The sequence below is a fragment of the Opisthocomus hoazin genome, chromosome 7, assembly GCF_030867145.1.
Source record: "Opisthocomus hoazin isolate bOpiHoa1 chromosome 7, bOpiHoa1.hap1, whole genome shotgun sequence".
Classification (NCBI taxonomy): Eukaryota; Metazoa; Chordata; class Aves; order Opisthocomiformes; family Opisthocomidae; genus Opisthocomus; species Opisthocomus hoazin.
The window spans coordinates 3,593,010-3,607,333 of record NC_134420.1 but is presented as its reverse complement, the minus strand read 5'-3'; the positions used below and the strand labels follow the sequence as shown (position 1 = coordinate 3,607,333).

At 41.2% G+C, this 14,324-nt stretch overlaps 1 protein-coding gene across 5 annotated transcripts in view; it reads right to left on the bottom strand.

Moving 5' to 3' along the window:
- SHANK2 (SH3 and multiple ankyrin repeat domains 2) overlaps window positions 1–14,324 on the bottom strand; it is a 331,195-nt gene that overhangs the window by 215,593 nt on the left and 101,278 nt on the right. For all 5 annotated transcript variants that reach the window (XM_075425300.1, XM_075425301.1, XM_075425304.1 and 2 more), the window contains 2 exons: window positions 12,537–12,846; window positions 7,690–7,859 (listed from right to left, as the gene is read on the bottom strand). In XM_075425300.1, coding sequence (XP_075281415.1) covers window positions 7,690–7,859; window positions 12,537–12,846 — 480 coding nt within the window. The remainder of the gene's footprint in view (window positions 1–7,689; window positions 7,860–12,536; window positions 12,847–14,324) is intronic.

Sequence of the window (14,324 nt, the reverse complement as noted above, 5' to 3'; positions counted from 1 at the left end):
CACAACATATATGAAGTTCAGCACAAGTTACTGCTAAACCTTGCTCTCTCTTAAAGAGATATTTTTCTTAAAATTTGCTTTCAGTTTAAATTTTACTCTGTTTCTTTATCTACCCCTCCTTGTTCCTGACAGATATCCCTCCCTTCCTGTGAGTTATGATGAACAGGATCTGTCTGCTCTGCCTTACGGGCAGACTGCTTCTGGCTCTCCAAAACTCAAATCAAGAGGCACCGACATAACTTGAGATCAGTGCAACAGGACTGGAAAGGAAGTCATCGTCTATCACCCCGACGACAACCACGTTCAGGCCTCTGGCATGCAAACAAATGACTGTGCCCCAGCTTCCATGTAGAAAATGTTCTAGTGCAGTCCACGTACAATCTGGAGGAAAGCCCTGTGTATCCGCAGTTAATGATCTTGTACAATTGACCTGAGCAGTCAGATTCAACTGCGGCTCCACAGACATTTCTTTTAGTGGAGAACCAAATTCAGCAGTTCTTTCCCATCTTAGGCTGTGGGACCTCACACAGAAATTAAATTGCAGAAATAACACAGACAGAAAATACTCCTCATTTTTATAAACTCACATTTAACTTCCAGTTTTGCCTCCAAAACAAAAATGTGATCCAACTGTGGCTGCAAGGACTTTACCCTTCTACAATCCAAGCGACTCTGCTGGTTTATCTGAAAAGCAACCTTACCTACCTGTAATTCAGTATTTAATTACCTGACTTCTAACAGTCCACCCGCCATACCCTGAGCTTACTGCACACCTCCTGGTCATGTCCCATCAGTCCCTATGGCCACCAAGCAGACATCAAGACTAAGGAGCCTCAGCTTCAGGTTTTGGGCGCATGTCACCAGCCCAAACCACCGTGGCCACAATCAGTGTTAGGCTAGCTCCTGACTTAAACCAGCTTTGTACCTTTTATCACCTCTACTTTCTCAAGAAAGAAACAGTGCAAACAATCTTCAGGAATAGGATCTTGGGATGAGAAGATGACAGTGACTATTAACAGAGCAACCAAGCACTAAATCAAAATCTACAAATACAATAATCTGCACATAATCCTCTAAACCTGAGGAAGCGGGCCTCAGCTGAAAGAGAACTGAATGAGCCATGCTGTTCAAGATTTGGCCCAGTATATTTTTTTTCCCTTCCTTTTTTATCTTTGCCACAACTTTCTCTGAAGATCAACTTCTTCCTGTTATTTGGGTGTCTCTTAAATAGTTTGGGGAAAGTGAAGGAGAGAGGAAAACAGTATAAGGAGAGAGAAAAACAGTGTAAGAAACCAATCTTCTGCACTGATTTGAATTTTGGGCAGAAATTCAAATCAGGCATTGGAAAAATCCCTCTGCTTGTAACGTTTATCACCATCTCTGTTGAGGAAGGCGCAAACAGAGTCAAGTTTGCTCTTCTCCACTGTGACACCCAAACTACAGGCCAGGGAGACAAAGAGTGAAGAGCATTAATCTGAGCAGAGGTCCCAAACCAAATTAGATCTGGAGCCTGTACTACTGTGTCAGACTATGCTAGTGTGCTCATACACCATTCGCAGCTCCTCTCAGTCTTCTGTACTCCCCCCTTACTGAGTATTTCAGGCCAGTTACTGACTACTGAAGAGAGGCTGGCTTTAAGTAGTCAGGACCTAAAATGATGGGGATTTGCAGATAGTCTTGCGTCCTAATCACTTTCTCACAGTCTTGACAGCAAGAGCTTCCCTGCTGGAGCGGGAGCAAGGCCGTCTCTGTGTTACAACACTTTGATGTATCAGCACAACTCTCTCCCGCTCTTCAGATACAAGCAACTTGAAGAAATGAGTTGGATTATTATGTCATGAGTCATAATTATTTATGCTAGGAATTTAAATCAAACCAATCAAGTCAGGAGACAGTAAGGAAGCAAAATAGTCCAATGAATCTGGGTAAGATTAATATTCCATTTCACATTAATTTCATCCTTCATATAAAAGAGTAGCAAAACAATGGTTATGCAAACCTCTTAGGTTAAATTTTGCTGTCATACTTATTCACACAAGGTACAAAATGCTCTTTAAGGAACAAAACAGCATTTCTGAGGCTCTTCCCTTTCCAGTACTTTATTTACTAATCTAACGAGTGCAAAAGCCTGGGAGACCAACTTTCCTCCTGCCCACAGGCACTGTCTGTTGGCAGTATCTTCAAGCACAGCAGGGGTTTAATGATCTTTCTTTTTCAAAATTCCTTACAAGTAGGTTTCACAAGAAATGAAAATGTTAGCGGTATATTTGGATTGCCCTACTGGCTGAGACCACACTGAAAAAAACGTAGTGTCGCAAGGGTCAATATTTCTAAGACTGAGAACTACTGACTTTCTGCCTAGAACAGATGCTTGAATCGCTACTACTGAGTTACTACCGTTTCTCTGACCCCGGAGAACGCAGCTGAGAACAGACCTCGGTTGTGGTAAAGTCTTTTCCAATGTGCAAACTGTGCCCATACCAAAGGCATCTCAGAAGGTTCATGAAAAAGTCTGTTGGAGCGTATTTGAGATCCTGGAATAACTCCCTGTTTTTCTAGATGCTAAGCACTAGAAAATTTGTTTAATCGCAGTAGAATTAAAGAAGCTGAGCATTTTCCAGAACTAGCCCTGTATTCTGTTTGCCTTCCAGGTGAAAGCAAGGAGTTCGTACTATCAGGGCAGGCAACAAAAAAAAAAAAGAGAGAAAAGTAAAAACCTACAGCTGGAAGCCACCCATGGACAAACTACACTATAATCTGGGACCTGAAAATTGGAGGAAATAACTAGAAATCACATGACAAATGGAAAAGCTGTAATAAAAACACACGGAAAGACAAGGAAAACAAAACTGTGAGCAGGGTGAGACTTCAAAAGTTCTCAAAGTATTTGAATTAAACAACTATGGGGGTTTTTTCTTTCTAGGTCAGCGAGGGGTAATTCCTACACATTTCAAGTACGTTTTAATATAAGAGATTCTGAAAACCATTTTGATTGTTTTGTTTCTAAGTGAGAGGCAATTGTCTGCGCCACGTTGATTGGTACCCGGAGCTCGTATCTGCTACGCTAGTACGGATTTGAATCGCAGGTAACCTTCTCCAGGATGCACAGATACTTCTGTACTGATTTACCTTCATGGCACAGACAATTGCTAATTCTTCGCTCATAAAGAACTCTGGAGCATCACATTATCTTCTTACATCTGAGTTTTGTTATAAGAGACGCCACTTGATTTCCTGTGTAAGAATTCAATTTAGCAACGCAAAGGCCTATTAAAATACATCTTACAGATACTTTATATACACATGTGTTTGGATTGTGGCAGATCTATTGCTATGGACTTTTAGATATAAAATGAAGAAAGAAACAAAATATGTCAAAAGTGTTGCAGTGAGAAATGAAGCTAGCTCTTCTTCATTCATGTGAAAACATAACATTAGGGTTGTTTTTCTACAAATGGATACCAGATTTATTTTTACAACAGGCACGGCCCTTCTCTCCTGAGCGGCAGACACACAAATGATGTCAGTACGTATGACTAACAACTAAAAATAAAGCAGGTATTTTTGTGCAGGCTACGTAATATCCTATTAATACAAGACCATTTCATTTAGTTACATTTTTTTTGGACCTTGCCCATTCACAGCTTTCTCTGAGCAGTTTCTTGTATCACACACTGTGAACTACTGTCACTCGCACAGCTCTAGCGGTTTTAGAAAGAAAAAAAAAATCTTCTTCATCTGATGAAAGCACTTTTAATCAAGACTTTAGGAATTCATCCCTCTCTGTGACCCTTATAATTCTACCAAGTTAAAAAAGAAAATCCATAAAAACATTTCCCAGCTAAACCCTTTCTCTAATATGTTTTATCCCCGTGATAAGTGCTTTGCTACTTCTTTATTGCGATTAGTCTCATGGGATGTGGATATGACGAGCATCACCCCAGGGTCAGAATCCCATAGCAGATGCTAACACACCTTTGAATCCCCCAAAACCACCCAAGGAGCCGGTACTTCAGCATCCGGGTTTTATAGAGAAACTGTCAAGCTGGCAGAGGTGAGAGGCTAAGACAAAGCTTTTTTTATATCTTGAAAGTGAGGCTAAGGTGTTTCCAAAGGGAGGGAAATTTAAATTCCATGGCATTTAATTTTGTTTCACTTCCTCCAGCACTGCACACAGTGAGTTGCTAAACCCCATACAGGCATGTGTGCCCCCAGAAAATCAAAATCTCAGTGCTGACAGGATCATGGTCTTTCTAAGTAAGGCTCTAAAAGACAAAAAATTTATCTGGTACCAAGTGGAATTTCTGCTCAGAAAGAGGAAAAAAAGCAGGACCTCCTTATGACCAGTGGTTCTGAAACTCCCATAGCACCCCAGAAGTACTGAGTATTTTAAGAGCTCTATTGCCTGTGCTTTTGGACGGTGGAAAGGGAGCCCATCAGTCTCTCACATCAGAGTGATTTTTTTTTATTCTCTATAAATAATTACATTTTGACTGGAAAAGGAACATGAATCCAGATCCAGCTGAACCTGGATTTTTGTCACATATGCTAAATTCGAATGGCTTCCTCAACACTGTTACACAACTGAGACCTTTTTAAAACATCACTGTCTTTTTACCTGGACTCTTCATTCTCTACATGACCTTGTTGTGTTCATTGTGACAGATTTTTTGCGACAGCTGAGGAACCACTGACATGGTAACACGAAATAGGATTTGGTCTTGTTCTGGAAGTTTTTCCTTTGATGAGCAATGGGAGTCTGTCACACGGTGTTCCAGCCTTGCTATGCAAACAGCCTTAAATCACGCTTCACAAGATTTTATCCCAAGTATTAACACTGACAATCCCTATGTGCACTTTTTCTGTTTCCAAACTTTTTCTAAAAGCAGACTGACGTGTATAGAAATCTCACTAGACTTTACTGCATCAAAGTTCTATAAAATACTCTAAAACAAGTTTGTCTGCAAATGCCAGACCTCTGCCAGATCTTAATTCAATGTGCAAATCATGTACTCAAAACTGAAAAAATAATCCCTGCAGGGATGATCTGATGTTGGATGGGCACATCCCCCTTTTTCTAACACTAATAATTAATTTATAGTCCGTTTCAGTAAACATAGATTTCCCCCATAAATAAAGATACAAAACTCCCAGACTAGACACAATCTCATTTTCTATTTCAGCATTTTGACATTCATTGGTTAGTGTCCCCCACAAAAATCCTTGGTCTCAAGGTTACATCATACCGTTGTAGGAAGATTTTGAAAGTTTTGTTTTCAAAAAGACTATTTTCTTCTTGCATTGTTTTCCAGTTACTCTCATAACAACTTAGAGCCAAGGGCTCCTGAACTCATTTTTTAAAAATATTAGACTCTTCATTGAAATCTAAATCCCTTATTCTTGAGATATTTTTGCATATAATAGCCTCAGACTCTAATGTAAAGAAGCAGCCAGATGATGAATGCCTCTACAAAATTCAGCATCCCAGGCAGCCTGTTGCACTGTTTCCTCTTTTGCCAGGAAACACATTTTCTCTCTTGTCTTTCACCAGAACTGCCTGGGGTCTCTACTGTTTTATTCTGGTGGCAAGAATCTCTGCTGATCTTATGTGCCGTACATAAACAAAAAATATTGCTACATCTTTAAATCCAGCAAGTCAATCGAACACAACTGTGTGTAATGTCCCCCAAAGAATAGATGATGGTGCTCAACCATACTCGTTCTTTATGGGCATCTCCTAGATCTCTGCAGTCACACTCAGTGTAGAAAGTTATGTAGTATCACTCATGACCCCTAAAATTTCAGCCTTTGTAGGTGCTGGCAATTCCTCCTGGTGGTGTTTAAATTTTCCGAGATTACGAACCAGCAAAGACTGCTGGGGTGTGCTTAAGTCTCGCTTTTTAAAATCTTTTTTTTTCCCACCACTATATGCAACAATTTTTTCATTTTCTTGTAATTGACCAAAAAGTATCTTTCTCAACTGTTTTGTTCCTCCACCCTTCCACAGAGAACTCCACACAGAAGACCCCACGGCTTCACATTTTAACCCAAGAGCCAGTATTCTTTTGTATAAGCATTAAAAGATCATATTTGCTTTTAATTCGCTTTACATTTTTCCATGATAGCTACTCATTATTTAGCTTTACCTCTCTCTAGATTGTACCCATTCTTTTCACCCTTGAAGGCTTTTATGAAGTGCTACTGCACCTTACCTCTCTTGCATTTATTCTCATACACTGGGCGCTGGCAAAGCTGGTTCCCAAACCATGCAAAGCTCTGTCAATTTTGTTTGAATTTGAAGATGGTTTCTGGGTTTTACAAGTTGATTTTATTTTATATTTGGCATTCCCAAGAAATTCTATAACCTCAGAGCTTTGCGTGCCTTCTATTAATGTTACTCTAGCCTAGGTAGCTTCCATTAATTGGGAACCTACATCATGTTTTGTAAAGTGTTCACATGGGCTCTTCCAAAAGTTCATGTGCACTGTTTCTTTAGATCATAATCATTGCTTCCTACCTGATCAGGGCACCAACTCTCAGAACTGCAGAATTCTCTTTTCAGCCCTACAGACATTGCCAGCTCTCCTAAATTTAACCTTCCTCCTTCAGCCTTGTATTTAAAATGAATCTTGCATACGTTTTAAGTGCAGCATTCTTCAGATTTCTGTCCTACACCTTCTGTAGGCTTTGATAACAAAAATTATTAAACCCACAAACGCTTCAGAATCAGCCACCTCCAAGAATAAAAATACAAAAATACCTTCTAATGGCTCCCCATTTTTTTCCAATTACTGTTTACAGGCTCAAGGGAGGAGATGTTTGAAGTTTTCCTTTGTAAGATAACTAGTTTCAGTTGCAAGCAAATATTTCAACTGCTTAACACTTTTATTTAGGACACTGAATTTATTCCCTTTTACTTGATTTCCATAGGTGGTATTTGGTTTGTATGGACTGAGCAGAAAGTCTTTTTATTCCATGACCTGTTTCACCTGGATGTGCAAAACCACAGCTGAAACTGTGTAACGGCGCACCCTTAGGAAGGTCAAACCTGTCAACCACATCGCCCGCTTTCTCAGCCGTACCCAGACGTCCTTACTGTCTTCAGAATAATAACACAAAGTTTGGCCTCGATTTTAACATATTCTTAGTTGGGAAGTGCACCAGCAGACAGAAATTATACATGCACTGCCACACTTCTTCCCCAAAATATTTACAGTGTTAGTATTTACAAAATATTACAGTACCTACTTATCCTAGGTCTCACAAGGAGACTTCCTCTACTTAACCAATAAATTGCTGGTTGAGGAAAGGGCTGAAACAGACTTGACCTTACCCCTGTTTCCTTCCTGAGCTGCTTAGATAGCTGACATGTTTACAACTTTTTAAAGCCCTGGAGCTGTCTTTCTATAATGCAAATTACGTGCTCTGTGTAAAAGACAATGCTGCTATTGCTGCACCTATTCCTGAATTTTAGTAGTAGTCTTGAAGTCACTTACAGTTAAAACAGTAGCTGAATATGCATTGGCTATAAAATAGAACTAGGAGTAAAATACCCTGTAAAGAAACAAAGACATAAAAGCACTTCTACTGAAGAGATTTTTTTCTCCCCCTAAAATAGAAGCGAATTTTAAAATAAAATTTCCATCCAGCAGAAAAAAAATGTTCATTCAAAATCAATTACATACTCACCTTTGACTCTATCTCCCTTGTGCAGATGAATTTCCCCTTCTCCTTGAGGTTGATATGGCTTTACGACAATAAAAAGTCTTCCAGGTACAGCACTGTAAAGCTTGCGTTTTGGACCCTGATAATCCAAGGCAGACAGAGTATCCTTGTTGGCACTAGGACTGTAAACGGCACTGGAAATGGAAATTTAAAAACACTAGCTGGTTATTTAAAATGGGCAAAGTTAAACATTTACCATCACATTGGCAGGATTAAATTAAGCAGTGAATAACAACTGTCTTGCAGTAAGACATCTAACCCCGAATTAAAAATACACATTTTTCATCCTAACCACGGGCTTTTAAAGGTTGAAATCTTTCAATATGAAACATGATCAATATTTATCTGACCTTAATGGCCTAAAGAAGAAAACACATAACACTAAAGTTTTTAGGTTTTCTGCAAACTAAACTTGCACCTTCACAAACCCTAATAAAGTTTGAAATTTATATGCAGATCACACATTACAAACATCACAATTTGTCAGAAAGACTTTAAAACATCAGTATTCACAATTATTGTTGGGAATTAATAGCTTTGTAATACTGTAACGTTAGCTCAACAATCAGGACAACTGAATTATTAACTGAATGGACTGCATAATCAAGCTACTTCACCACTCCAAGGCCTAGAGCTAAATTTTAAATCTGCACAAAGCATGGTTCTTCTGACTAACATAACCTTCAAACGATCATTTCTTACTGAAGGCAACCAATAGCCCTCCCGCTGACTTCAGAATGGTATGCCCAGGTAAACCACAGGTCATCAAGCAACACACAATCTACGAACAGTGTACAAAGAAGAAATTACTGAAAGCCAGTGAACAATGCATAATTACTAAACCTCAACAAAACTGAGTGAACTGTCAAAAATATACAAAAAGAGAAAGAACAAGCATTAAAGAGGGTGGCAAACCTACAGGAGATACGGTAACGAACTTGCAATGCACCATCATTCAACTTTAAAAAAAACCATGAAAATGTGAGGTCTTGCACAGAAAGTCTAGAAATAGAAAATATACACTAGAAAGAATATTCATAAAGATTTACAGGAAAAAGATAGAGTACCAAAGGAAGAAGAATGATTTAATGGTGGTCTAGCACTGCAAGACTCCGCTTACTTTCTTGTAAGGAGAAAGAAGAGATCTCAAACTGCTATAAGCAAAATGAAGTACGAGGACTGGAGGTTACTGTTTCTTCGCCCCTACCAGAATAGGAGCCAATAAGGCTCTCAATATATGTAAAGAAGAAGTTGTCTGGTAAAAACCAACATAGTGGATCTTTCGTATCAGGAACACTTCCATTTTTCTGCAGTAACTTCTTCACCATTTGGAATAGCATCCCCCTTTTACCTCATTGTTTTGTTCTTCTATTACTGTGAACAGGTGCTAATAAAGATAAGCCATGCTTAAGAGTTTAAAACTGAGCTCTGGCTGCACGTCTGTGATGATGGAGTTTGCATCAGCAACCTCAGCCAACTCTTGCAGTTGTTGAAGGGAAGACAGGAAAATATGAAGTTCAGGTTTCAGTTCTTTTGCTCCATTTTTTTTTCCTTACAAGCGAAGAAACCGCCATCACCATGAAAAAACCCCGCATCTGTAAACATCCAATTTCCATGTGTATTGAGCTGTATTTCCGCCTAGTCTGGTAGCAGCCAGGTAGCAGCTATTCACAGTGTCATGGCCCAGCATTTTCTTCAACTCCTATCACAGAAGATTCATTCACTTCCATAGAATCATAGAATCACTAATGTTGGAAAAGACCTCTAAGATCATCAAGTCCAACCGTCAACCCAACACCACCATGCCTGCTAAACTATGTCCTGAAGTGCCACGTCTACACGTTTTTTGAACCAGTCCAGGGATGGTGACTCCACCACTGCCCTGAACAGCCTGTTCCAATGCTTCACAACTCTTCAGAAAAGAATTTTTTCTTAATATTCTATCTCAACCTCCTCTTTTCTGTCTTACTGAAAGAGGATGGGGAAATGGCACATTTAACCTTCACACTGAATACGCCATTTCTCACGGGACAGGCTGGAAATCCGGACTGCAACAGGGAAGAGGTGGCTTCTTAAAAAACATCTTCCCTCTTTTCCCTTGATCCCAGGTTGGGTTCCCAGCAGCCCAGCAAGTCCCAAGCCACGCAGGGGCATGAGGAGGATGCAGAGATTTCAGAAGATGTGTGGACACGTTTCCCTCTCACCCAGAAGAAGGTGGCCATCCCTGATGGCTCAGCCCTGACTGAGACTATGCCAGCACCTCCTTTCACTAATCACCGTGGACAAATTCCCCAGGAAGGGCGCCAGTTCCACTGCCCCTTCCCACCCCCCAAACCAGGCCGGTATGAAAAGCAGCGGCCTCATGAAAAGACAAACACCTGAGCCACCCAGGCTGTAAAGATCACATCAAGCCCTTCCAGCATCACCTTTCAGCCCTCGCCTTTCCACAGTGCAAACCCCACAAACCTCATTAACCCCTCTGTCGTACTCTAACCTTCCTCATTAATTAACCTACCCCTTCAGGCTGCTTCTGCTCCAGAACCCAATCCACTGCTATGTCAAAAGGGCTTTTTTCATCTAAGGGGAACAATAGCTTTGTGGTGAATGTATTATTTGCAAATAATCAGAAGAGACAGCAACAATTCCCACATACAGCTGACAGCAAGAGGTGGCCACACAGTTAAACAAAATCTGTGAGGGAAGTGTCACGTAAGGTGCCATTCATGACTGAAAAAGGCATTGCTCGCAGGAAAAACTGTACATACAACCCTCTTGTCTTCAAATCTAGCGAGCCTCCAGCTCTCTTCTCAGTACTTGTACGTACTCTGGACATTGCTGACACAAATCTTGATGGTACCTATGAAATTCTGCAGCTGGGTAGCAGTGTAAGTGGCTGTGATACTGATGCACTAAGCGAAAGATCAAAGTCTTACTTCCACAAAATTTCAGGCATTAAATTGGTTTCCACTATCATTTCTGCTAGTTTGGAAAATCACATGCTTTCAGAAACGGAAAAGTGGCTGAATAAAGTCGAAGCAAATAAATGTTTGCTTATTCAAGAATCTTTTCCAATTCTTCCCCGCCTACCTCAAAGGATTGTTTATACTTCAAGACTTTAGAAGTGTGTTATCCCAGGAATATCGATGAAAAGGCATTTTTTTTATCCCTTCCAGCTCAAACAATCACTGACTCTAAGGTAAACCCTCCCACTCCAGTGGCATCAGCAGTACCCAGTGGGGGCACTCACTCTCCGAAAAGACCTTGCCACCCCCTCCTCACCTACGCGAAGCCTCGCTGCAGACAGCCTGGGTTTAAGCTGAAACGGGTCGCTGTGAGAAGCGTCACCCAAATTATAACCAGATGAGGTTTTGCCATTATTGTAACATACAACAAGGTCGGATGAGTTAGCCCTACTGCATGAAACCACTGGCATAAGAAATTTGTGTCCTGTTCCCTCCAGGGATTCTTGCATTTCAGACAGCTTTTTTTTTTACAACGCACCAAATTTCCACTCGCCAGCAGCACTGTGACTACCACAAACAGTGCTTGTCGGTTTGGGTGCCTAGAGCCAAGGAGGGAAGGAGAATGCACAAGGGAACAGGTGACAGCTTCGACTACATGACATCTTCTTTTACTGCCTTCACGACTCAAGTAAAGCTCCATTACACCTACAAATGCCAAAGAGAAAGCAACAGCTGCATTTCTTACCAATGCTCATGTCTTTTTCTACTCTGAACAGCGCTTTTTGATATTAGGAAACAGGACAGACAAAGCCCGACATTCTACATCACCATTGAATTAAATGTGTTTGGTTCAAACTTTTAAGCTCTAATTCTCCCCATCGGTACTCAGCTCTACTTCCCTTCACTTTTGCAGCCCTGTGCTTTAACCCCTCATCCTGGTGCAGCTCCATCACTCGCACACTTGACAGATGCAGTTCCCGAGTCCTCCTTGAAGTGAAGCTGTCATTGCCTACTCACAGGACAGCGGTTTCACAAAGCTGAAGCCCCCATTTGTGATCAAAACTTAGGCACAATCCTCTGTTTTATTACGTTACTTACAACACCAACGACATCACTTTAACTAGCCAGGATTTGCTCTCCAGTGTGACACCGCTGCAGGATATTTGCAGAGAGTGCCTGCTAAACCCCATTTGTAATTCAAGAGGAAAGGAAGAGCAGCAAAGCCATATGAAATCCAAAACCCTGCAGCAAGGATAATCATGAAAGAAGCCCATAGCATCTACCATCACAATCTCGAGGAGTCCCCTTAGCCCTAGGCCAGCCTCTTACACGGCCCCACCTACTCCCCCCGTTATTCCCTCTGTTTTACTCCATAGTTCAGCACACATCCACAGAAGGGAGATCTTAAACAGTCTCTGCTTCATCACCTATCAGCAGCTGCAATATAAGTTTCAGGCACGACCAGCAGTTTCAAGAAGGGACCAAGTATCTCAGAAATATTTTACTTTGCTGTTAAACAGAATCATTATTTCAACTATTAAAAGATCTTGAGAACTAGCACCTTGATTTGGAAGTGCAAACTTGGTGAGAAGTCACTGCTGAGCTTTGCTGAACTGTAAAGGCTGTCTGGCTGCTGGAGCTCTGTGAGGAAACAGCTGGCTTTGACTGGAGTGTCCAACTAAAATATTCACACCTGGACACGTTCCAATGCTCCACTGTGCTGAGATTTTTATTACCTATATACTACACAGAGTGCAAAATGGGCATATAAATAACAAAAGAGAACATCGTAGTCCAGCATGATGACATTAGGATCATCTCATGCTGTGCAAAGAGTCAAAATGTCACCTGATGTGCCTGTGCTGCTGCCGTTTGGCATCCTCTCCCAGCCTGTTCAGGGATGGCGATCGGCTCCGGGAGGACGGAGTGTAACTCCCCACAGTTTTTACAGTTCCATTAGGATTATTCTGCATCTGTTGAAGCAGATGAGGTGAAAGGCTGCGGTGTGAAGAAGCAGAAGAGGCGGCTGACCACTCAGGGAGGTTGTTGATGTTCAGATTGTTGTCGCTGTTGGAACGAAGCAAGATCCGAGGTGCTGCTAAGGTGCTTGGGGGTCTCCGCCTCCTGTTTGAATAGGTGGGAGCCTCTCTAAAGGGCACTGTGTAAAGAAAGACATGCAGGGTGATCTCAGATGATTTCACCGTTCATATGTGTTTACCACCCCATAAAAAGATTCAGCAACATATGGCATTGTTTCTTCTGCAGAGACAGAAGCTCTACCTTACCTGCATAGCTAATCGAATTCATTATCTCTAAAATCAAAAAGGACTGGGCAACATTAGCCTGTTTACTGGCTTCAATAAATAGTCAAGCAACACCAGCGGCATGAGCCTGCTGAACAGTCTGAACTGGGTCTAGGAAATGGGAAACACTTCGTTATTGACAAGTTTCAGTCTCAAAAAGTTCCTATTCGTGCTATGTTGTCATATTCCATCAGACAGTCACGGAACAGGGCTGACCAGCAGAATTTCTGATGCCTGATCTTCTAACTTCCTTCCCCCGTTGGCACCCAAACTGGGAGAACTTCGTTCCACCGCAAGTTCAGGCCTAACCTGAAATCTGTAGTGTTAACAGTCACCTTATTCTCATCCTCCAGGTTAAAAATTGAGGACACAGATTTTTCTCCCGGCAGAACTCTATTACATTGCTCCAATCCCTAGGTATTCCTCTCTTTCTAATCTAGGCATTTCTACTGCATCTATTACTATTGTATGTAGAACACGTTACCCAAGGGTAATACACTCACTCCGTCACGTGCTGTGTCCCAAAGAGAGCACGACTGTATCCAAAGGCTCCGACACACTACTTCATGAAATAGTCATAACAGAAAACAAAAGCAAGGGCAGTAAATATCCAGTACAAACCAGAGGGCCCAGACCTTCACCAGTGTTACTGGTACAGCGCTGCAGTCATACAAGAATTTCTACAAGCAGACACCGCATTTTCCAGATCTCCTTTTCTCCCTGTAGTGGGGTCAGTTTGTTCCAAGCGCAACTTAAAAGGGAAATTGCCTAATAAAAGGTACCCAGCTATCACTACATGCGACAGGCATTTCCCACGCATATTACAAGGTAATAAAGGGTCTGACCCTGAAAACTTGCGCTTGCCTTGGTCCCCATTCATGCAACTTTTCTCACTAATTTATTTCCGTGGAACTCATGGGGTCGCAGGATTTGATCCAAAGTGCACGTATTTACATCTGAAAAGTCACAGCAGTATAACTGACAAAAGGCAGCCAGGCATTATTCTGAGGACTTCATTGAGCTGTGGTATTTCTCAAAAAATCGTATTTCAGTTGGGAAAGAAGCTCCACAAAATAACATCCTACATGTCTAAAGTGCCAGTAAGTACCATTTATAAAGTGGCAGAAATGTCTACGCATTCAATACCCTTCAAAAACAGAATAAGAGTGTCTGTCATACTGTGCAAGCAAACAAATTCACATAAATATGAATATACATAGGAATCAACCTGTCCTGCCTTGAAATACAGCCTTTAATTGAGAGAACACAGCAAAATGTGAGGTTTCAGAGCAAAACTGAAAGCATATTTGTAACATACAATAAAGATGGAAAT